The sequence below is a fragment of the Chrysemys picta genome, chromosome 2, assembly GCF_011386835.1.
Source record: "Chrysemys picta bellii isolate R12L10 chromosome 2, ASM1138683v2, whole genome shotgun sequence".
NCBI classification, from domain to species: domain Eukaryota; kingdom Metazoa; phylum Chordata; order Testudines; family Emydidae; genus Chrysemys; species Chrysemys picta.
The window spans coordinates 102,576,806-102,600,737 of NC_088792.1; the positions used below are offsets into that span (position 1 = coordinate 102,576,806).

The 23,932-nt window shown below is 39.9% G+C and overlaps 2 protein-coding genes across 13 annotated transcripts in view; one reads left to right on the forward strand and one right to left on the reverse strand.

The window, feature by feature from the left end:
- CUL1 (cullin 1) overlaps nucleotides 1–915 on the forward strand; it is an 84,454-nt gene extending 83,539 nt beyond the window's left edge. For all 4 annotated transcript variants that reach the window (XM_005300399.5, XM_042842735.2, XM_065583880.1 and 1 more), the window contains exon 22: nucleotides 286–915. In XM_005300399.5, coding sequence (XP_005300456.1) covers nucleotides 286–366 — 81 coding nt within the window. In that variant the 3' untranslated portion in view covers nucleotides 367–915. The remainder of the gene's footprint in view (nucleotides 1–285) is intronic.
- A 3,742-nt stretch (nucleotides 916–4,657) lies between these two features.
- EZH2 (enhancer of zeste 2 polycomb repressive complex 2 subunit) overlaps nucleotides 4,658–23,932 on the reverse strand; it is an 86,630-nt gene continuing 67,355 nt past the window's right edge. For 6 of the 9 annotated variants that reach the window (XM_065583882.1, XM_024099910.3, XM_005300398.5 and 3 more), the window contains 11 exons: nucleotides 22,645–22,885; nucleotides 22,044–22,213; nucleotides 21,577–21,671; nucleotides 14,989–15,029; nucleotides 13,022–13,147; nucleotides 11,702–11,880; nucleotides 10,680–10,775; nucleotides 8,218–8,299; nucleotides 6,668–6,748; nucleotides 6,415–6,499; nucleotides 4,658–4,968 (listed from right to left, as the gene is read on the reverse strand). In XM_065583882.1, the coding sequence (XP_065439954.1) occupies nucleotides 4,908–4,968; nucleotides 6,415–6,499; nucleotides 6,668–6,748; nucleotides 8,218–8,299; nucleotides 10,680–10,775; nucleotides 11,702–11,880; nucleotides 13,022–13,147; nucleotides 14,989–15,029; nucleotides 21,577–21,671; nucleotides 22,044–22,213; nucleotides 22,645–22,885 (1,257 nt within the window). In that variant the 3' untranslated portion in view covers nucleotides 4,658–4,907. The remainder of the gene's footprint in view (nucleotides 4,969–6,414; nucleotides 6,500–6,667; nucleotides 6,749–8,217; nucleotides 8,300–10,679; nucleotides 10,776–11,701; nucleotides 11,881–13,021; nucleotides 13,148–14,988; nucleotides 15,030–21,576; nucleotides 21,672–22,043; nucleotides 22,214–22,644; nucleotides 22,886–23,932) is intronic. The other 3 variants (XM_024099913.3, XM_024099912.3, XM_065583884.1) reach the window with 1 other exon arrangement.

A 23,932-nucleotide genomic window follows, 5' to 3' on the forward strand; every position in this document is an offset into this window, starting at 1 on the left:
TTGAATGGTGTTTGTGAGTGGCCTCTTCTAGGCATGGTCAAAAATGTAGAGAAAATTGTCGTAGTTTAAATGGTCCATTATTTATGCCATTTCCCTGCTAAATAGTTTTAATGCTAGTATTCAGGAGAAATATGTATTCAGCATGGCACTTTGCAGCCAAAACTGTTAAAAGCTTATAGTAAGCAACAACAAAGTTTTCTTGCTTTTAAAATATCTGCTGCAAAGTGCCTGCCTGGGGTTTGTTTTATGAAATGCACTCCTTGCCTTTCCATGTCTCCCCTACAGAAATGCATTGACATTCTGATTGAGAAGGAGTACTTGGAGCGTGTGGATGGTGAGAAGGACACCTACAGTTACTTGGCTTAGCATTTTTATTAGCAGTTGTCTGACTGTGTGAGACGCTCAGCAAATAGTTATGTGATGGAAAGAATGAAAACAACTGAACTTCATAGCAGCCAGTCTGCTGCCATTTGGACCTCCCTTTTTAATAACTGAGACCAGGACTCCCATCAGCCAGTCTCAGATTTACATCGGAACTGCTCAGGATTGATACATTTCAAGTATGTAAATATGGACACCAATGCCATTTAACCTAATTTAAGAACAGAGAGGAATCAAACCCTTCTCCACTGAGGGTTGCATGCTACTGCATTTAAATCAATACATTGGCTATATGATAAATAGCTGCCCCCACAGGCAGCACTTAGAAATGTCGGCAGCACTTTGAGAGCGAGTCTGAATGGACCTATGTGTAATCTGCTATGAAAAACCATTTGTATAGTGTGTTTCATTTTTTAATGTGATAAATAAAAAAAAATTAAAAGATTTCTGTACAAGTTGCATTTGGTTTTATTGTTTTAAGTTTCACTACTTTCTAAATGTAAATAAAAGGTATAATGATTATGAAAGCTACAATAATTTGTTAGTTTTGCTTTCTTTCCTTTCCCTGTGATTCAAGCAAAACACATCACTAGATTGAAAAATCATTCTGTAGCTGTGGCTTTTGGGGGAGAGGTGTACACTGAATTTTCAAGATAAATAGCAGATACTTGGAAGATGTGCAACAATGTTTTGGCATTTGAGTTTCAGAATTTTTCTCAAAATGGATATAACAGAAACTAAACTCATCTACTTATGCTGTCAGGTAATATTTTTTGGCCAAGATTAATCATGTCATTTTTATGAATAGTGTGGTAATACATTTTGGATGCACATTCCCACAGACAAAACTATTATTAAATTAAGTACTTGATGGGAATAAATGCTTTAGTTTTCAATCTGGGCATGTGTGTTGGTAACATTTAGCTAAATCTTTTTTTCATATTGGAGTAAGTGGACTAACATCTACAGCATTGTTTCTTTAAACTTACATAATCTCCTGGCTGTGGAAGCCAAAACCTTGTTTCCTAATGGTGGGAGTTCTGTACTCACTATCTCTACAAATGGAAAATAAATTTTTGCTCTTAGTATGTGTTTCCAAGTCCTCATTGTGAGCAGAAGCTCCATCTTGATTTTTCGGGTGCACCTTCTGCACTCGGCAATGCAGAGACACCATAGCATTAAGCCTTCGTTTTCTTAGCAATACCCATTGCTTCACAGTGTTTATTATGGGAAGTGAAGAAAGGTGGTTAACAACGATGTGTGAGGAGATTGTCTTAACAACTCTGCGTCTTCTAGACTTGAAGCATTTAGAGGGGATAAAACTGTTCTGATTTTGCTTTGTCGAAAGCACTACGGCTTTGCCCTAGTGAAGGCTTAACAAAAATTTGCCAGATAAAGAAGAAAGTGGCAGAAATGACTATACCATACTGAATTGTGCGGAGCTGTTGTTACAAGTGAGCTAAAGGCTTTAAAAACCATCTTGTCACAACCATCTCTGTCTGCGTGTGTGCATGCTGCTACTAAGCCTATGTCAACACACTGCAGTCTGCCCTTACAGTAATACAAACCCTGCTGTGAAAGTGGTGAATGCCATTTGTAGTTGAGGAATGTTGTCTCTGGTTATTTTTTAAAGTGTTGCATTTTTGACACACTGATTTGTGTGCAAGCCATGGAGTGGAAGTATGTGGTGGGTTAGGCTCGTTCAAAAATGTTTCTGCAGAACAGTCAGCACTTTAGTCCTCCTTCCAATGGAAAACTAGAAATGGAGGGGGGAGAAAATGTTTACAATGCCAGAAATGGTTACTGTGAACACACTTTGGAAACTCAGCATACAGAGCATTGGGATGGCTTACCAAGCTCCTTGTTCAAACTGCAGCCTGTGTAGATCAACTGTGTTCCAATAAATTGGTCATGTAGTTTTTACACCAGGGTAGACAAAGGGATAGGAGTGCTCTGGACCAACAAATGGAAGCAGAAGAAAAAAACCTGGGTAAAGTGAAAGGTTTCAGAGTAGCAGCCGTGTTAGTCTGTATCCGCAAAAAGAACAGGAGGACTTGTGGCACCTTAATAAATTTGTTAGTCTCTAAGGTGCCACAAGTCCTCCTGTTCTTCTTTTTGGGTAAAGTGAGCTAGCAGATGGATTTATAGCCACTTTCTGAAATGGCCTGTGGAGAACCCAAATTAACAGATCAGCAATTATCCTTGCTAGACCTCCCAAAGTACTGATAAGGGTACAGAGTGGTAACAGATCTGTTGGCTGCTGTTTTTCCTGAGCCTTTTTTCAGTAATGTGATATCGATTAATTCTTGGTTTCTGCTGGAGCTTTGAGTCATTCCAGCAGTCAGCCAGAGACCCATGGAAGTTAACAGATAACTTGTAGAGTAGTTCGTCTAGCCTTAGGATAATGCGTTGCTGCATTACTTCAGCATGAGGGAGTACCCCAGGTACTGCTGCCATTGCAGCATTTACCTTCTAGAAGCTAATAGCACCAGTTTGGGAACACCACAGTGGTGGCTGTCTGTCAGAGAGGTTTATATGGCAGGGGTGTGTGATCAAGGACACTAATACACAAAAGCTCACTCTGGAATATAAACTGGGGTTTGAGAACTGTGCTCCCATCCAGCATATGACTAGAATACAGTGTGTAACTTCTTGCAGTAAAATTCATATACTGAGCCCATCTACCTTGGGAAAGTTTATCCTCGCCTTTGTCTGCAATTTTGAGTGATACGGCTCTGAAAGCAGATGACTCATGCCAAGGGTTGGTACCACAGTTGCCAACTTTGCCATGGTAAATAAGCACCCTGACTTTCACACTAAACCAAAATTCAAGCTACTCCCATTTCAAAACAAGTCAATTCCTAAGAACCCCAACACTCTGACTAGATCCCCCAGGGTGCAGTCTGGGACTGTGGTAGGCCTGCTGATGCTCTCCCTGCCCTTGCTTGCCAGGAGCCAGTTTAAAAAAAAAAGCTACAAGCCAAAAACAAGCCCAATTTCTGTTTTTCCCCCCACAGGTTTGGCATGTCTGGTTGGCAATAGCAGCTATTGCAACTGAAGGAGGATGAATCTGGGAATTAAAGAACAGAATAAAACATAATATACTGACAATAGTTGGTTTTGACCTTCCTTAAAGGTTTCATTTTGAACCTTAGTGAAATGTCAACTTTTGTAGGAAGTTACTGACAAGATCAATATATTTAGATTTAATCAAATCAGCATTTTCCAGTGGAAAACTGTTCCCTTGCAAACTTTCAATCCGTTCTCTATGTACAGCTGAGTTCCATAATGTGTGCTACCCTGTTTTCAAAGGTATTTTGTTTTAGCAAACTTGATGGCTGTGCAGTAGTAAATCAGCCAGGATCAGGTAGGACTATTATAAACAAACAAGTCAATTTAAATCAATCCAAATCAGACTTGTAGGTATTAGTATGTGGAGGCCAATGGGCTCTAGTATACCCTAAACCAGGGGTTCTCATGCCCCTTAGGGGTACATCAACTCATTGAGATATTTGCCTAGTTTTACTACATAAAAAGCACTAGTGAAGTCAATAGAAACAATGACTTGTTTATATATTACACACTGAAATGGAAGTACAATATTTATTCCAATTGATTTATTTTATAATTAAGAAAGTAAGCAATTTTTCAGTAATAGTGTACTGAGAGACTTGTATTATGATTTTGTGAGCAAGTAGTTTTTAAGTGAGGTGCAATGTGGGGGTATGCAAGACCAATTAGACTCCTGAAAGGGGTACGGTAGTCTGGAAAAGTTGAGAACCACTGCCCTAAAGCACTCGGTCAGAGTGAAAGACTGTTCCATACTTACCTTAATTCACTTCCAAAGGGAAAAAGTTGTAAGTAGGCTTAACAGCCTCCACCCAGGTGTAGTTAAAGGTGTGTGTTTAAAGTGTATTAGTTAAACTTGGACTAACTTAGCTGAATGTCACTCAGGGCAATTAAGTTGCTGCCACATACAGTTTAGAGAAAGGGTCTGTGCCTGCCCCAATTTGAACTGATTAATTTTCAAGTTGGAAGTCTAAGTGAACACGAAGGTTCAGGTACTAACTTAAAGCCCCTTGCGGATTTGTTTATGCATTAATTCTGTCTTCCTGTGCTTCCTGCTCAGCTAATGGTGTGAAAGTCCCACACAGAAGGTAAAAAAAGCAACAAGTGTGATTTTAAGTGCAGTGTGTACCCTCAAGAGATTCTTTATATACCAAGTTATTTTAACTGCTTAGATCCACCATTATAGCTCAAATACACTCAAAATGAAGAAGTTCAAGTATCCTTTATTCAAGGTTGAAAAATGTACCACACCGCATTATTGCAAAAGTTCATTGGTACAAAACACTTTGCAGCTGGTGAGAAGGCAATAAAAAGTTGATTTTGAAATTTACTATAAATTACTGTTACAGTACTTTGCAAATTCAGAATTTCAAATTGCATCATTTTTCTAAAATTGCCCACAGTACTAGAAAATTCCTGGAGATAAGGCAGCTGTTCAAAAGTAGAGGTAGCTGGTATCAAGGGATTTCCATTTCTCTTTCAATGCCTACATATTTCAGTGCATCAGCCTGGCTGTATCTGAGGGGGGAAAAAGACATACAACTTTATTCATTTGCTATGTATTATGCTGAGCCTCTCAAAGATATTGGGAACCAATCACATAAAAGGTTGAATACAATTCTGTTGCTTTTGTGCCCTTGTATTTAAGTTGTTGCTCTAGACAAAAACACAGGAACAACCTTGGTGGTGACGGTGGTGGTGGTAGAGTGCAGTAGTGTTGTGAGAGCCCAATTCATGTTAAAACTGACTTTGGGGGTAGAAATCAGTATGCATAGGCTTGGGGGAATTTTATTTAACTGGTGATAATGCTTATTTTGGAGCTTTTTTATTTTAAAACTTAATTTAAATTTCAGTTGGGGGGAGGAGAGAGGAGGAGGAACAATACCACATAGAGAGCTTTGAATATCAACATAATTATCTTGAAATCAAACCAGTTCTCAAGCAGCATTTTTCTCACTTTGCCCATCTGTAAATTTTGACTGATGGAAGTATTTTGTGTCTGTACAGCAAAATGTTTACTGAAATTTGCCAATAAAAATCTACCCCTTCCAAGGCTAAGTATAAATTGAATAAATTAGATGGTCTCTAACCATCAGAGGAGTGAAACAGCCTTGCACTAATTTGATAAATATATAAACAGGACAGATGGTGGGTTGCCTGTCATAGCAGGGGACTGAACTCGATGACCCAGGAAGTTTGTTTCAGTCCTGTGTTCCCATGAATGGCAATCACTGTGGGCCAGATTTTTAAAGCTACTCTTAAGTCACTTTTGGATACAGGACTTAGCTGTCGAAATCATTTACTAAACAGAGCAATGCCTAACTATCTTTAAAAATCTGGCCCAGTGTGCAGTCAGCCCTAGACAATGAACGCAGCAGCTGTTTGCTCCACAGGTGTGTTTATAGCAGGAGACTTAAGCCTAATCTATACTAGAAAAGCACCAGTGGCACAAATGTTTTATTTTGCTTGGGAATTTAAAAAAAAATAAAATCACAAGCACTTTTATGCCAGTATAAAAATGTCTCAATCACCCCTGACAGATTTTACTGGCAAAAGTTCTAGTGGAGATCTGGTCTTTTGTAATTGGCAAACTTGGATATGTTGTTTGGAGAAAAAATACATATTGTTCCATCCTCGTCTCTTCCGTACATATGGTGATATTCCTCCCTATAAAGCCTGGGCTTCAAGTGGGCAAGGTTCTGACTAATTAGACTGTGCCTATGAGTTGCAGAGCCAGAAGTGCCCCAAGTGCATTGCTGTCTTTCACCAGCAAAATCCCAGCATTTGAGGGATGAAGACAACTGCTGGCATAAGCAATCTGCTGAGACCCAAAGATGGATTTCAGTAAAAGGTGAGACATCTAAATACATTCTCAAATCTCAGATATTAAAGGTTCAATGTGACAAAAAAATCAGGCTTGGCCACAGTGGCCCTAGAATGAAGATCTTGCTATAATCTACCAACCTGTAGTCAAAAAACAGCTCTTCACCAGTCTGAATGGCTCTCTTAGCAAATATACCTATTCTGTGATCTCCATTAACCATCATAACTGTTTAAAAAAAAGAGAGAAAGATACGGTCAGGGTCTTAGCTCACATTTGCATGACTTATTTGTAGTTACACATTCTGCCACCACTTAAACATGTATTCAACATTCTACAATAATGATGCTTCATGTATTGTTAGACTAACCCTAGATTTACTTTTTCTGGTATTACCTTTTGCATAGCAGTTGGGATTTACTGAATGGTTTGCAAATCGGATTTTGTTACCCTTGCGTGTTGCATCAACCACAAAATCTAGAAGAGAATGTAAGCAGTTAGAACAGGTTTCCTCTAAAGAACTTTCTAAGCACATCTGAGAAAATGCTGTACAGCACATTTCCTTTTTTATGCACCTGCCAGGTTATAACTTTAGTGTGTTCAGCTTCACACGTGAAAGTAATTTTGAAAAACCTTCTCCGATGTTAACTTTTCCTCAGGAAAGGCTAACAAGTTGCCATATTAAAATATCATGGCAGCGTAGTTAAACATTCTGAACCTCCTAAAATTGATGTTTCCACCTGCTGAGAATCTTTACATATTCCACCTCCATGCATCTCCTGCCCAAATGATGTACAATGATATTTCTAAATTAGATGGATCTCTTCTTTCTTTCCAGGTCTACAAGCTCTTTAAAATATGCTGACCTTTATATAAAAAAGCTTCCTTTATGAATTTTTTGCAGCACTTCGGGCTAGATCCGCAAAGAACATAGAACGGCCGTACCGGGTCAGACCAAAGGTCCATCTAGCCCAGTATCCTGTCTACCGACAGTGGCCAATGCCAGGTGCCCCAGAGGGAGTGGACCAACAGGCAATGATCAAGTGATCCCTCTCCTGGCATCCATCTCCATCCTCTGACAGAGGCTAGGGAGACCATTCCTTACCCATCCTGGCTAATAGCCATTAATGGACTTAACCTTCATGAATTTATCCAGTTCTCTTTTAAACTCTGTTATAGTCCTAGCCTTCACAACCTCCTCAGGTAAGGAGTTCCACAAGTTGACTGTGCGCTGTGTGAAGAAGAACTTCCTTGTATTTGTTTTAAACCTGCTGCCTATTAATTTCATTTGATGACCCCTAGTTCTTGTATTATGGGAATAAGTAAATAACTTTTCCTTATCCACTTTCTCCACATCACTCATGATTTTATATACCTCTATCATATCCCCCCCTTAGTCTCCTCTTTTCCAAGCTGAAGAGTCCAAGCCTCTTTAATCTCTCCTCATATGGGAGATTAAAGGGACTTAGGCAGTGCAACAGTGAGCATTGGGACACCTAATTTAAGCACCACGCTGTCCTGTAGAATCCCCAGTTGATTTTTCAGAAGCCAGCAAGCTGAGCAGGGAGGGGCCTAAGCTAGGCAGTAGGAAATGCTAAAGGAAGAGATGGGGCTTAAGCTCCATCTATCAAAGGTTTTTAGGCACCTGATTCTTGGACAGACCCTTTCACAAAAGACAGCTACAGAGGACTCTACATGCACATGAGGCCCAATGTGGTAGGTATGCCTGGATCAGGCCCTGCAGGTGAGATAGGCAGGAATCACCTACTCTGAGAATCCCACCCGGACCCCGAAGGGAACATGGCCACTCAGCAGTGGCAGAATTTAGGTAGTTTTGTTCATGCCACCTGCACAAACTTAGGTGCCTGCTGGGTTAGGTGGCAGCTAAACAGAGGTTTTGAAAATCTTAGTTGTGTCAATTAAAATCAATAGCTAGACATACGTACCATTATTCAGATTGAATAGAAAGCTGCACATGTACTTGTCATATACCTTCCCTCTTCTGTCTGCCTCATCCTGAGAAATAATCTGAAAGAAATATTGCATATAAAAGAAGGCCACTTATTTTTCAGCTTGTAATGGAAATAGCCTACAGCCTCAAGTATGCTCCACATCTAAAGCCCATCATAACTGGAATCTCAACTTTTCCCATTCTGGAATGAAGTTTATACGGCAAGTGGAATTAAGACAAGGAAAACTTTAACACTACAGCTAAGGCTGACAAGTGGTCTTAGACTATGCTATTCTTTGGGTGGATGCACAGACGATGACTGCAAGACAAGTAAGTCTATAGCTGTCATCTTGGAGACATTTCCAATTCAGCCATACAAAGTTACATTAACTAGGGCTCTCTTATTTAGTAGCCCAAAACAGCACTATCAGTTCAGCCTATAAGGAAGGCATATATTTTATAATTCTGTTTCTCTAAAGATATATAAACTTAACTTTAAAAAAAAATCAAAACCCCATTTTATTTAGTAAGTTTTTTCAATTCAACCCATTTAAAATTAATTTTGAAAAAGACAATTTATGTTAAAGCCTAAGCTTATAATCATTTAAATTAAATACATAAAATAATATTAAGCAGTACATGTTTGCTGCCACATTTTAAGAAAGGTGAAACCACTGAACTGGTAGAAGTCACTGGCTAAGCATCTGGAACCAATTTGTTGAAGTGCTAAACCAATAGCCTCTTCTACAGGTTCAGAGAGAATATTTTCTTTGATTCAGTTTATTCAATTAGTTCATTCACAGTTGAAAAAGCAGGAAAGCTTGTTTTCCTCTTCCAATCTATGAATAAAAACTAAGTGTGAGGATGAGATCTACTAGTTCTGAAATCTTAAAGGTCATGGCGACCAGAAACAATCAATACAATTCACTAACAGATAATTACTTCCTTTAATAAATCAGTTTTAACTACAAAACATGTTTTGATAAACTTTTGGTAATTTTTTTCCATCTTACATATCCAGCACACGTTTAAGGTAGTTTTATTTATTTTTAAAAAAAATTTAAATCTGCTTTTGTGCATTTTTAATCAAATCTGAAAATAGAGCTTGATACAAAAGTTAATTATCTAGTAAAGAAGAAATGCATCTTCACCATTTTCTAAAAATAAACATTAAAAATCTAAATGTAAGTTAAGCTACATAATTGCTTAAATAAATATGTACAGCTACAGTGTATTCTCCTGGTTAGTAAAAAGAAGCACCAAATTTAGTGTAAAGACTACTTAGTCGCAAATCAACATGTTTAATAGTTACCAACCAATAAGGATCAACCTTTCACTTGGAAAATAACTAACGTACAAATGCACAACATGATTTAATCATACTGTGATTGAAAATGACAATATAAGTTGCTTTGATTTAAATCAATTCACTCTGTACAGGACCCTCACTTCTGGGCCTTAGTTCTCCCTTTCACACAGCCGGATATCTACGTTTGGGGCAGGTGAGAGGGCGGTCTTGCCTACTGAATCTTGGCAGCCTCTTATGCTGGCAGTCAAATGATTTTGCAAGAAACTCCAGATGTGCTTTAATTGGGACTGCTCTTTAGATCAGTGTTTCTCAAACTGTGGGTTGGGACCCCAAAGTGGGTCAGGACTGTTCTAACAGGGTCACCAGGGCTGGCATTAGACCTGGTGGAGCCTGGGGCCAAAGCCCAAGCCCGAGGAGTCAGCCCCAGGGGTCGGGGCTCAGGTTACAGGCCCCCTGCCAGGGGCTGAAGCCCTTGGGCTTTGGTCCCCCTGCCCATGGTGGCGGGGCTCTGGTGGGCTCAGGCTTTCGGTCCCCCATCCTGGGGTCATGTAGTAATTTTGTTGTTAGAAGCGGGTCATGGTGCAATGAAGTTTGAGAAACCCTGCTTTAGATCCATCCTCTTCCAGCCTCATCCTCACAGGCACCTAAAAGTCATGAAAAAATCTTGCCAGTGGAAAAACAGCAGTATCAACCATGGATTCAGCTATGCATAGTAGATGCTAGGGAAGCTTTTATTCTCTTGGCAATGCCAAGACCTTGAAACCTGCTGTGAATTATTGTATAACATTCCTTTATTCCACAAAAGGGTACTAAATCTACAAACAAGCTAGTTCCCAAGCCTGGAGACATTATTTAACCAATTTTGCTTTATAATTAGTCAAGGTCACAAACTGATACATCACTGAAGAACGTGACCTTGAATATTTTAGTGAGACATCTATGAATAAAAAACAAAATTTCTTAATCTTTTGCCAACGTACAGCTGTAACGATTAAAACATACATTTGAAGCAGTGGTTTTCAACCTGTGGTCCTTTGGACTATTTAAGATTTCCTAAGAAGTCCGCACCTCCATTTGAAATTTTTGAGGGGTCCTCAAATGAAAAAAGGTTGAAAACCACTGACTTGAAAGGTACTCTCTTTCCTTACCTCACCACAGTACTCAGAGATGAATTCATTCTTCTGTACGGGATCTTTGATGAAAATTCCCCAGCCTGCCACATCTGAAGGTGCCAACAGCAAATGCTAGAGAAGGGGAGAAACAAGAAACGTATCTGACCTGGGTTTTCTGGAATGTTCAGCTTAAATGATAAACATACATAGTCACTAACATTTGGGAAGGGAGGGTGGCGGGGAAGAAGGTGCACATAAAGGAGACCAGATACAGTGCTAATGAAACAAACATTCCAGGGTAGAAGTGGCCACAGGGTAGAAATTGTTTGGTTACAAATCCAAGTAACAAGATACATGCAAAACTGTATCTGTCTGTACTAAAGGACTCCAGATCAGAATATTAAAAAAACTTGGTAAATTAAAAGCAGCAAAGAGTCCTGTGGCACCTTATAGACTAACAGACGTATAGGAGCATGAGCTTTCGTGGGTGAATGCCCACTTCTTCGGATGCATGTTTAAAGGTGCCACAGGACTCTTTGCTGCTTTTAAAGATCCAGTCTAACATGGCTACCCCTTTGATACTTGCTAAATTAAGAGATTTTTAAGACTGCAAAATTGCTTGTACAACTGCAATATTTACCACTTTAATATTAATCTGATTAGGAAACCATGAACTAGTGCTTTAAAATGCATATTTTTTTCAACCTACAAGAGGTGATGCTCAGCTTAAGTTTACATATTTTGCACACAAGTTAGTATTGAAGTAAACAGTAGATGTTCCATTCCATAGTGGCACAAGTTGCATAATGAGATGTACAAAGAGGAGTAAAGTAGCACATAACTCTGAATGGCAAAGTAGGTGGAAACCATTTTCCCTTTCAGGCTAGTCTCTCTTTTTTGTTAGCCACAAAAACCACAGCAGAGTCCAAACTCCAGTGCACTGGGGATTTTTTGGCATGAAAACAATATTAGGCACCCCCCTCATTGTTCACATGATGTAAAAAGGCAAAACTAGTGGAGATGGGAAGGCGCGTGTGTAGAAAGGTAAGCATATACACCTTTTTGGATCCCCTCTGAATGCTGCAGTTCTTGCAAGAAACATTTTTGCTGTCCCAGTGATCGGCTGCTCCACATGTCAGACAGAGGTCTGGATCACATTCACGTACAGCCAGATAGCATGGACACTGCTTAGTGTTGCACTGTGCTTTGCAGCGGCATCCAGGAAACCTGTTTTGGCCTTTAAAGAGAAAAGAAAAACAAATAAGTAAACATGAAAAAAGAATCTCAGTTCATGTCCTGAAGTTTAGCAAAAATACATTGATTCCTTGCTCCAGATGTCTCAATTCCCCAATACTTAAGGTTAATACAAAGTGAACAGGGTCAGGCAGGGTATGACTACGCAGCCTGCCGCTGTGAGCCTCCCACCCAGGTTGACAGACTCAGGCTAGTGCTCTAAAAATAGCTATGTAGACAGCACTTTGACATTGCAGCTTGGGCTCTGAAGCCTTTTTATTGGGGTGGGGGGGGGAAGGGGGTTCCCCACAGTCTGAGCTCCAGCCTCAGCCACAACCTCCAAGTACGATCTATATAGCTATTTTTGGAGCACTAGCCTGAGCCAGTTGACCTAGGCCAGGAGGCTCATTACCATGGGCTGAGTAGACATACCCTAAGGGTATTTTCTCTGCAGTCTTCTACTGAATGAAGCAGTGCTCACCATATGCACTAGTTTTGAAACTCTTCCTTTAAACAGAGGCATGGTAAGTTTCTTTACACAGGCCTTATATTCAAGAATAACCAACTCACTGCTCCTTAATGGTGTGTGTACGCCCTTGTTTCTTACCTTAGAAATATCAGTAAGGCAAAGTGTTGTTTTTTTTTCTTTCTGGTTTTGTTGGAGGACCACTTGGAGGCAGAGTATTTATTTTGAGCTTTTAACTCCCTACTTAAATGGATGAGGGTGCTGAATTTATAATAAAGACTCTATTCAAAGTGTAATTAGCCATTAAAGTTAAACAGGAGTTAAGACAACCAAAGAAATGTAAACAGACTAACTAAAAACCACTTTCACTTCTTTCTTGTAATGTCATCATTTATAGTTCTGGTCACCTAGACATAACCTGAAATAATGCTTTTTTTAAAAAAGAAAAGAAAAAAAAAAAAAGGGGGGGGGGGGGGGGGCCACGAGAGAAAGGAAAAAAACCTCTCTGAAAACTTTCCAGGCCTTCTTTAAATGTCAAAAAACAGCAAAAAATGGTACAAGCCCATTTTTTTTGCCCTTTGTAGGCCTTTTATTTAATATCAGCAGTAAATTTGTGTCTACAAATGAAACTAGTCTACAAAAAGACACTCAATTGCAGATGCCTTCCAAAATTACTTACATTCTGAGCTGCACTGACAAAACTTCTCACAAAAGTTCTGAGCAATTACACAAGGACATGAGCTGTCACAAGGCTGACGAGGATGATCACATGGCTGGTAGTTGTAAACATGATTAGATGACCCATCTGAATAAAAATAGTAATAATTTGAAAAGATTAAGAATGAAAGAACTTTAACTTTGTTTAACCAAAAATTTCAAATGGGAAATCCCGTCTTAAAATTCACTTAAAACAAAAGAGGCCTATCAAACCTACTCTTCTCAAAGTATTAATTATAGAAAAGTACACGAAACAAAAATTGTGGCATTAACAAGATGCATGTTAACTTAATTACTGCGTAGCTTGCTTGCTGTTGCATCTCACCCCTCATATTACTAACCTGTAGTGTATTTAGAACTTAAGAGCTTGTCTACAATGGGAATTGAGGAGCAGAACTATAGCTGTATAATATTACTAGCATAGGCACCGACTGCATGGATGCTCCAGGGGTGGAGCAACCACAGAAAAAAAAATTAGCAGGTGCTTAGCACCCACCAGCAGCCAAGCTCCTCTTCCTCCCCCTACTCCTGCCTACCAGCAGCCCCCCACCGATCAACACCCCCCCTCCCTCCCAGCACCCCTGGGATGCCTTGGAACAGCTGTTCAGCAGCATGCAGGAGGAGTTGGGAGGGGGAGGAGCGGGGACGGGGCACGCTCATGGGCGGAAAGAGCTGAGTAAGGATGGAGCAAGGGGTGAAGAGGTGGGGCCTGGGGCGGAGCAGGGGTTGAGCGCCCCCATGGAAAATTAGAAGCCGGCACCTGTGAAAACTGTAGCTCTGTATGTGGGCAACCTGTGGGCCACATGCAGCCCATCAGGGTAATCTGCTGGCGAGCCACCAGACAGTTTGTTTACATTTGCACAGCCGCCCACAGCTCCTAGTGGCCACAGTTCACCGTTCCCAGCCACTGGGAGCTGCAGGAAGTGGCGCGGGCCACAGGGATGTGTTGGCTGCCGCTTCCCGCAGCTTCCATTGGCCAGGAACAGCAAACTGGCCACTGGGAGCTGCGGGCAGCCATGCAAATGTAAGCAAACTGTTGGGCAGTCTGCCAGCGGATTACCTTGATGGGCCATGTGTGGCCCACAGGCTGCCCCCACTGATCTAAACTAAGGTCATTTTTATTCCACAAGAGGAATTATACTGCTTAGCAATACCCATACAATTATACCGCTATATTTCTGCTGGTCAATTTCCTGTGATAAGCCCTTGGCTCTTGAAGGCCGGAATCTTGTCTTTCGCTTTATCTGTAGAGCAGCTAATAGACTTTGGGTGATATATAAATTAATATCTGTCTTCAATCCACTAGCACTTATGCTGGTTTAGGTGTAGTTGTATAATATTATATCTGTTTCAAGTATCAGAGGGGTAGCCGTGTTAGTCTGAATCTGTAAAAAGCAACAGAGGGTCCTGTGGCACCTTTGAGACTAACAGAAGTACTGGGAGCATAAGCTTTCGTGGGTAAGAACCTCACTTCTTCAGATGTTTCAGTTAACAACCAAGCGGCAAAAAAAAAAAAAAGTCCACCTCTGAACAGAAGATTATTCTTTAATCAAAGTCTCTCCCATCCCCACAAATTTCTAGAGCATCTTTCAAAATAAAAAACACACACAAATGCAGCTCATCACAATAAGAGTTGTGCTGTGTTATTTGCACTATAACAAGGCCTGCCTAAAGTGTTATGAATTCATTGCCTCCTTCCTATTTAGTTTTATTTTCTTTTAAAATATGCAAAGTTTTTTCTGAACAGCTGCATAAACAATGTGGAATATCCTCTGTCCCTGCTAGATCAGTAATGTATGGTTACTATTCTTCAGTCTCCTTGTGAGCCCCGACTCCCCATGAAAAGTATAAAATGGCCTAACATCATTCAGAAAACATTAGTAGGATCTTAAAAATTCAGGACATAAAGTTGAATGGAAAGATGCTAACCCTTTTTCAGCTGTATCTTTCTGCAATGAGCGGCCCACAACCTGCAAAAACACAAAACAAACACAAGAAGGTTGACAGGAACTCCTCCTGTACTGGGCTGGGGAATGTAGCTGCAGTTCTAGGTACCTACATCATTTAACTGGGAAAGTCTTCTGTAACAAGAATTCCTAAACCGTCTACATCGAAGTTTTACAGGAGAACCTCCACACTAGCCCAGTTTACTGCTAAAATCTGGTGACATCAATGTGCTTGAGGCGATTTACAATCTACTAAAAATTATGTTAGAAACCAGTGTTTTTAATTTTGCTTTAAAGCTGTAGTTCCAATATATTGTTTCTTTAGCAGTTAAAACTAGTTGAACTACCAAGTTTCAACATAATAAAGTTAAATCATGTGCAGCCAGGATTTCCTAAATTTATATTCCCAGGGAATTAATTCATACGTTTAAATACCGACATTAAATTTCTATTTGTGACTAGGGGACGGACTGTCAATTTGCTTCTGTATAGATCTCCATTTCTAGAGCGAGTTAATTATTGTAACTGGTCCACGTAATGCAGAGTGTTGTGCGTAGTGAGAAATTCTCATGGTAGATTCAAATGTTTAAGGAACAGAACCATGAATCTGCATTTCTTTCCAATGACTACAAACACCCAGAAGTTCTTCTTTCAAAGCTTAAATACACTTAAATATATGTTTAACCAAATAGGAATTTCTACCTATTTCCTTTCTGCACAGCATTATGTCAATTTTGATTCTGACGGATTACTGTTTTTTCCTCCTGTGTACCCAACAGCTTTACCAAACGCAACATGATTCTCCACACAGCTAGCTTACATTAAATATGCGTTAACCTGTTCGCCATCCAATTAAGTAGACTCTTGTCAAGGTAACTATGAGACTCTGAGTACAGGTTCTTAATTTCTTCAGATTTATAACTTTTCTTCAAAAAAAAAAAAAAAAAGTTATACAAAACTGATTTAATTCCTTTTCAAGGTAGGTCACTCCAAGCGGGTATAATACTGAAGTAAAAGGATATAAACAGGTAAAAATTTCTATTTCTGCACTGTATTACTTCAATTAAGACACATAGAACCTCTCTAGAACTCTGCTTCCCAACTACTGGAAGGGAGAAATAAGATTTCAAGTCAGAACATTTAATATACCTCACATGATTAAGTTACATTCGCCAAACACTCCAGAATAGTTAAAAGTAGAAAAGACTACAAGCTGAACAATACTTCCACCACAGACGCTTTCCTTCTTTTGGCCCAAGATGACAATATGGATTAGTAGTATGCCAAATTCCCTACCGGTAATGAAAGATTTTCATAGATAAGACTCTTGAATCAGACCTTTGTTCATTATCAAGTGTCTGTGAATTAAGTACTTCTCCAATTCTAACAAAGTAACATACCGTATATACTCGTTCATGAGCCTGTTAGTTTATAAGCCGACTCCCCAAGATGGATAGGTAAAAATAGCAAAAACTATATAACTCTTTCATAAGCTGATCCTATATTTCAGGGGTTGGCAAACTTTGGCTCCTGGCCCCTTAGGGTAAGCCGCTAGCGGGCCTGGACGTTTTGTTTACTTAGAGCATCTGCAGGCAAGAGCCCCTCGGCTCCTAGTGTCCGCGGTTTGCCGTTCCTAGCCAATGGGAGTGCGCCACTTCACACAGCTCCCATTGGCTGGGAATGGCGAACCGCAGCCACAAGGAGCCGAGGGGCTCCGTGCCTGCAGACACTCCAAGTAAACAATGTATTAGATATTCAATTCAATGATTCCATAGAGTTTAAAATCATCAAATTTTGGTGTAAACCCATTTATAAGCCGACCCCCACTCTTTGATGAGTCACTTTTTTACCTAAAATATTCAGCTTATGAACGAGTATATACGGTACTAATGTCCTGCAGAGGTCCAAGGTGTGCCACCTCCTTTCTAAGGGTGCATTAGATTTGGCAAGGAGGATTAAAATGATGGATTAAAATGAAAGATTAACACTTTGGCCAAGAAGATCAGAACCAAAATAACTTTACGTGGTAGAAAATTAGATATGGAAGTTGTGATGAATTATGCCAGCTCACTGACTCTTCTGAAGGAGACTAGGGCCACCAAAACAGTACTTTGAGAGTAAAGGATTAAAGGTATATTGTGATCATGAGTTCAGGGGGGGAATTAAAGATGACATTAGGGACCAAGTGACTGCTTCAACATGGGCCAACTGGGATAACTAGAGGTCTGACTAGTGCTCTTTGATACTGGTGATGGGTGGCAACATAAATCCTAAGATTAGCATGGTGGCTTTCAGAAACTGAATGACTAAGAGGTGGAAGGTTGCCTGGAAGCACTGCACCTTTCCTTTAATGGCCTCAACGAGTGACATACTGGGGATAGGACAAGTGGTAGGGGTGAGAGATTTCTCACCAGTAATTCTATTTGTTATCTCTTCTCCCATCTTACTCAGCAACACAAGACAATGTTGTATTTTCAACTACCAGGAAGCAAAGAGGCAAAAGTGTCAAGTGGGAGATTTCCACAGCAAAGTAGTAGTAGGATAGTATAAAATAGAGGAACTTCAAGTGATGTTTCCCAAGGGATGTAGGATGGAATAAATACTGGACCATGACAGACAATTACTAGTGAGTAATTTCCTCTTACTGTACATGCCACTTCTCCCATTCTCCCCAGTAATAGTCAGGAGGTGTTGCAAACATCAAGCCAGATGAGGTAGGCTTACCAAGAAGTGGTACTTGGAGAATCTTCCAGGCAAGAGCAATTTCAGTATATAAATACATGTTAGAAGGCGAGAAAGCATTCACAAGTTTTATTCCTAAATCCAGGTATCAGGAACAATAGGCCAATTACTGATGGCTGATCTCCAACGAAGTGGGAGACAAACTGATCTCTACATCTGGTTCCTGCCTGCCTGTGCATTTAATAACTGAATGCTTCTGGATTATGTTCACTTCTGATTACTGAAATTGTTTGTCAAATATGTTGACCTTTCAGGCTAAAAATCCAGAAGATGCTGACATCAACTGGATAGCAGCTATAGACACTTCTGGGGAAACTGCTAAAATCTATCCATACTAAAGGCATGAGGACAACACTGAATCGGTCTCTTGAGTTTAGAAATGAAAATCAACTGATATATGCAGTTAGATCGGTTGGAAAAGCAGGTTTTGGCTTTTCTGCTTTTGTTCTCATTAGACTCCTTAAAGATGCCGTGTCTAGACTCGCTCTAAAGATGCAGCCTTTTACAGGGGAATGCAAGTAATTTGGGTCAAGACATCAGCCACACTGCTTGCCAGGCCACGATGATACTTTGGCCAAGATACTCAGTATCCTGGGCAGAATAATATGGAAAAGCTATAGCTAGGTGCAATGAAGAACCAATCCCTGAAGAATAAGGACAGAAAGAAGAATTCAAATGAAATCTATCTGGATAGAAAATCATCAAAAATATTTCTTCACTTAAGTTTAGTCTAAGAAATCAAGTCAGGTCCTATTTAATGAGGGAAAACAACTCATTACAGCTGATCATTATTAATCCAGTGAGATCAGAGGGAGACTGACTATTTCATTCATATCAACTAGATATGCATGTAAACATGTCAGAATGAATGACTAAAGTACCAATTTCTTCTCATCTCAGTGTATGGTCACATTCTTTTGAGTTGGTGGAATTGTTCTTTATTTAAGTTGTTAAACTGGTTGTCTCTTATACAGAGCTGTCTTCTCGGTTTAATTAGGAAGAATACCTTTTACAAACTGTTGGGCTGCAGAGATGGTACATAAAAAGACACCTCAGGACAACTGAAGTTATTAGGCTCCTACAACAGAGGTGTAAAAAAGAAAGTTTTCATCTCTCTTTAGCACAGCATTATCAGGAATCTAAAAGACTTTGGCATAGTAAGGAGAGAAGGAAACTGCTCTCAGCAATGAGCAGGCTGTATCTCCTACTAGGCTTTCCATTCTTTGAGCAGACTGGCATGCTAAGATGGTGTGGGAACCCGATGCTGCAGGAAGTTAAATTTGGTAGTGCTCATGTGGAGTAAATAGTAGCAGTTTGGCTTGCAAGATGGCTTCAGCATATTGATAGAGGGGCCACCCAGACTGAACAGAAAGCTTAATGAAAAAAGTCAGGTAGGAAAGATGTTACAAAGGCTCTTAACTGAGCCTGCTGCTGCTGCTTTTTCTCCTCTACGAATGGAGTTCTCCTTCGGAAGGATGGTGCCAGTGAACGTAGGAAGCCACTATGAATTGTTCTTCAGGCTCTCTGCTGTCTTCTGGCAGAAAGGAACTGGAGCGTGCAGCAGGCTCTGGAGAGCCTGCAATGGAAGCCATGTCCCAAAATTAGGAGAGTCAGAGACAGGTTGTTCAACACAATTTAAGCAGCCTGGCTCCAGTACAGTAGATTTAGACTGGAAACAACATAAAGAACACTTTCTACCTCTTCATTCACAGGGTTTCAGCCACTTGTAAACCTCTAGCTGCATCTCTCCCAAGGAGGCAGAGAAACAAGAAAACCATCATGAACAAGTGTTGACAATAATATTTTGTTTTACTCAAGATGCTTCTTACATAGGAGGAAAAGTAACCCATTAACCTTTGAGCCGACATAGTAAAATGCAAAATCCAATGAGATGTTGTAAAAGCAGTAAAGACCCCCTGAAATCACTTATCACTGACACATTGGCAACCAGTCAGAAAGAACACATTGGTGTATAGCACTTCCCCACCCAATGAACCAGAACAGAGAAAAACAGAATTCAAAGTTAACAACATTCCTAGACAGAGCTGCCAACTGTCCAGTTTGGCTGGACAATTTCAGATTTTGAAAATCTTGCCCACCAAATGCCTCAGGACAGTTGAGAGCTATGAAGCAGAGGGAGCAATGGTACTATTGTGATCTGAACAGAGCAGGACCGCTTCCAGCTGCTCACTGACCCCCTTTTCTACCCTGGTTTGATTGTCTCTCTACACTACAAGCAGCCAGTTCATTTTATCGCTGTTGAAGCTTCTGCACTAAGATCAATGGAAGGCCCTCCTTGAGCAAGAAGACTATGAAACAGGTAGAGAGGAGCCAGGAAAGTATCGGGGATTAATTGCTGGAAAAAGTAGGGGGAGGGGAGAAACAGGCAGCTATTTGGGAAAAATAGAAAGAAGTTTTTCGAAGATCTCTTGGCTACTGAGGATTCTCTCTTCCTTTTTTCCCGCCTCTCACCCTTCTAGGAATAAAAACATTCACCAGAACACACACAGAATTGTCCCATGCTTGGGTTTCTGTTGGACCCCAGATTTTTAGTTAAGAAATTGTCACTATCAAAAGTGTTCAGATGTTGCAAAGTAGATAGACATGAAACGGGGGGGGGGGAGGAGGAGGAAGAGGGGCATTTTAAAAAACGTTTAGAAAGTTAATTTTGGATGGGCTTTTTATATCCTCAGAAAGTGCCTTATAACAGCTTTCCTTATCACTTATATCAATAAACGTAGATAAGTTGCCATATGACCTTTGTCTTGTACTGGAACTTTAGTAGCCTCCTAGCATGGTTCTTTAACTAAGTATCTAGCTGGTAAATAAGCCGGAATGTCTGAGTCTATGTAGGTGATCAAGAATTGTTTTGTTTTTTAAAGGGAGGATGTGTGTGTTACTTTTCCAGCATATTACAGGTTATTGCTTGTTTGAAGCATTACATTTTACCATATGGACAAAATCTGCATACTAATTTGCAGAATATCTTCTGTTCACTACTGATTCAGACTATTGGGAAATGACATATTATAGTCACATGACTTCGTTATTGAAGTGTTATTTCTAAAAAACCCTCAAGGAATCAATTTTTTTTTTTTTTTGGAATGTTGCCAAAAAAATTTTTTTTTCTTTCTTAATTCAACAAAACCTAACCTATTCTACACTAATGTATTTTTGATTATTATAACATTCGTCCGGGATAATGTGAATCTAACCCTAACTTGAACTTACTTGTTGCAATAAGCCTATAAGCACCTGTGAAGAACTTGACTATTTATAAAGGTAGAACAGTTTGGGTTTTGTTTTTTGTTTTTTTTTTTGTTTTTGAGAAATTGGTCAATTTTGTTTCATTTATGTTCTTTGAAAGCAAAGGAATAAGGAGAATAAATAAACAGCTTTTTCTTTCAAAGACCTTACTTGTGTACTGCTGGTTCAATAAGTCTCCTTTGGCAGTGGTTCTCAACCAGGGGTCCGGGGCCCCCTTGGGAGCAGGTTTCAGGGGGTCTGCCAAACAGGGCTGGCATTAGACTTGCTGGGTCCCAGGGCAGAAAGCCAAAGCCCCACCTCATGAGGCTGAAGCCTGGGACCCCGAGCCAACAGCTGAAGCTGAAGCCTGAGCAACTTAGCTGCATGGGGCCCCAGACAGTTGTCCTCATTGCTACCCCTTAACACTGGTCCTGGCTTTTATGTGCATAAAAACAGTTCTGGCACAAGTGGGCCGTGGAGTTTTTATAGCATGTTGGGGGAGCTCAGAAAGAAAAAAGGTTGAGAACCCCTGTCCTATGGGTTATCATGTTTAGCTTCTAAGGTTATTTATTAACAGATTTACCTGTGCTTCCTCTTCTTCTTTCTTGGAGGAGTATCAACATCTTCAGCAGGAACTGGAGCAATAATACTAGATTCTTTTACTCTAAACTCATACACCTAGCAAGAGATACCATAACATATATCTCACTTATAGAAAATGAAGCTTTCTATTATGTTAGAATGATTTCCTCCAACACCTTACAAATTATAACAAGCCACAACATTTCTTCCCTTTATAGATATATTTCTTATTTTATCTTATTTGATCTTAAATGATCAAATAAAAATAGCTGTGTATTTTAAATTGTATGATACATTGAAATCACTAAAATTAATTGTACAAATTTTTAAAAATCAGAGAAGACAGGGTTCTCAGGAAAACCAAGTTGGTTAATAAATTCTCTTATAAGAATGAGTATTAACATACATTTTCTATCCAGTTTTGAAAATAGCATGCTGCCACCTAAATAAGCAATTTTCACTTCTTACCTGCCTGCATGTTTTGGTCCCAATTAATCTAGCAATTGCACAGAAGTTGTCATAGTAGGTACCAATGAGAACTCTGAACATCGAGGCTTCTGCACCACTCCATTCCACATTCTCAGGAGGCTCAATATTTGGCTTCATCTTTATTGGTGTCTGACACCTAGAATTTGCCTCTGCAACATCAAGAGCATCAATCAGGTTGAGGCTTCCCTCACAATTTAAGTTTCCATGACACTTAAAAACATCAAGTTATGTGTGAACTGTAACAGAACAAAGTCCTGGTTTTTTTAGTGAGAAGACACCACATACAGAAGTTTTTACACATCTACAGACAAAAGCTATAATCAGACAGTGGGCAGAATTCACAGTCTAGCACAGTAGCACAGTCTAGCTTCTGAAAGTATTCAGGAGACAGTGCCGAACAAATGAAGTTATTCTGAACTTTCATTATAAGGCTCTCTGTGATAAAGATACTATCCCATATCTTCTAATTAAATTAAAAGTCCAAATACATCCAAAAATATGTGGCTTCTAAGGTTGCTTAATTATGGTTTGAGACCCCTCCATACAATCCATTTCTTATTAAAGCATTGATTGGCCTCACCAGAGGAACTGGATGTTTCATCTTTCTTCTCTTCTTCCTCTTTATCATTATTTTCACCTCCAGTTTCTGCTCCTGCTTCCCTGTCACTATCTGTGTCCTTTGATTCCAACACATTTATTGTTGGTGTGCTGGGCCTGCTGGTGTTATTTGGAAGTCTTCCTCTTCGGCGGCCACCTGGGCGCTTTGGTGGTGTCTTTATTCGCTCAGCAGTCAGAGCAGCTGCAAACTCCTTTGCCCCTTCCTAAATAAAGAATAATAGAGTCTTCAGTACATGGGTTTGAAATGTTTTAATTTGGGGAGGTGAGAGGTAAGAATGGATCACTAGTCACTTAAAGCCAAAGCCCGAATCATGAAAAAATGCATAATTTACACAGCAGGTTTCAGATAAAATAACTATTTACATATTTTAATATAAATCAAAAAATGTTTATCCACAATGCTTTTGAGTCATCTCATGCTCATGATCTTTACTGTGTGCATCAATAAAGTACACACAGTTTGAGATATCAATTTACTTAGCTTTGATATTAGTACCCACATTCTATTTTCACTTTGACTTAAAGAAATTAAAAAAAATACTTTCATCTTTGATGATGGACAAATAAAAATTTTCCAGCATAAAGTCCACTGCCAAAAAACAAATGTTGGGAACTGCTAAGGTGTTATAGCTAAAAGAGGTCTGGTATTACAGGGAAAGATTAATACAGCATAGTATTTGCTCTCATTTTCTTTGAGATGGATATGATTGAGAGAATGTATAGCAAACAATTTTTGGATTAGAAAATTATTTCTCCTACAAAAATAACCCTCAAAACTGAGAGAAGTGGGGTGGGGTTTGAAACTATATCAACTAAGGCTTGGTCTACACTAACCCCCCAAATCGAACTAAGGTACGCAACTTCAGCTACGTGAATAACGTAGCTGAAGTTCGAAGTACCTTAGTTCGATCTTACCTCAGTCCACACGCGGCAGGCAGGCTCCCCCGTCGACTCCGCGGTACTCCTCTCGTCTAGCTGGAGTACCGCAGTCGACGGCGAGCACTTCCGGGTTCGACTTATCGCGTCCAGACAAGACGCGATAAGTCGAACCCAGAAGTTCGATTGCCAGCCGCCGAACTAGCGGCTGGGTATAGACGTACCCTAAGTTCTCCATCCCTCAACCATATCAGCTTCTTAAGGGACACAAACATTGGTGGAGACCCTCCCTGACAATGAAACAAATCCCTGCAGTTTATGAAATTTATGACAGATAAATTACAGATCAGGGCTCAGTTCATAACTCTCTTACA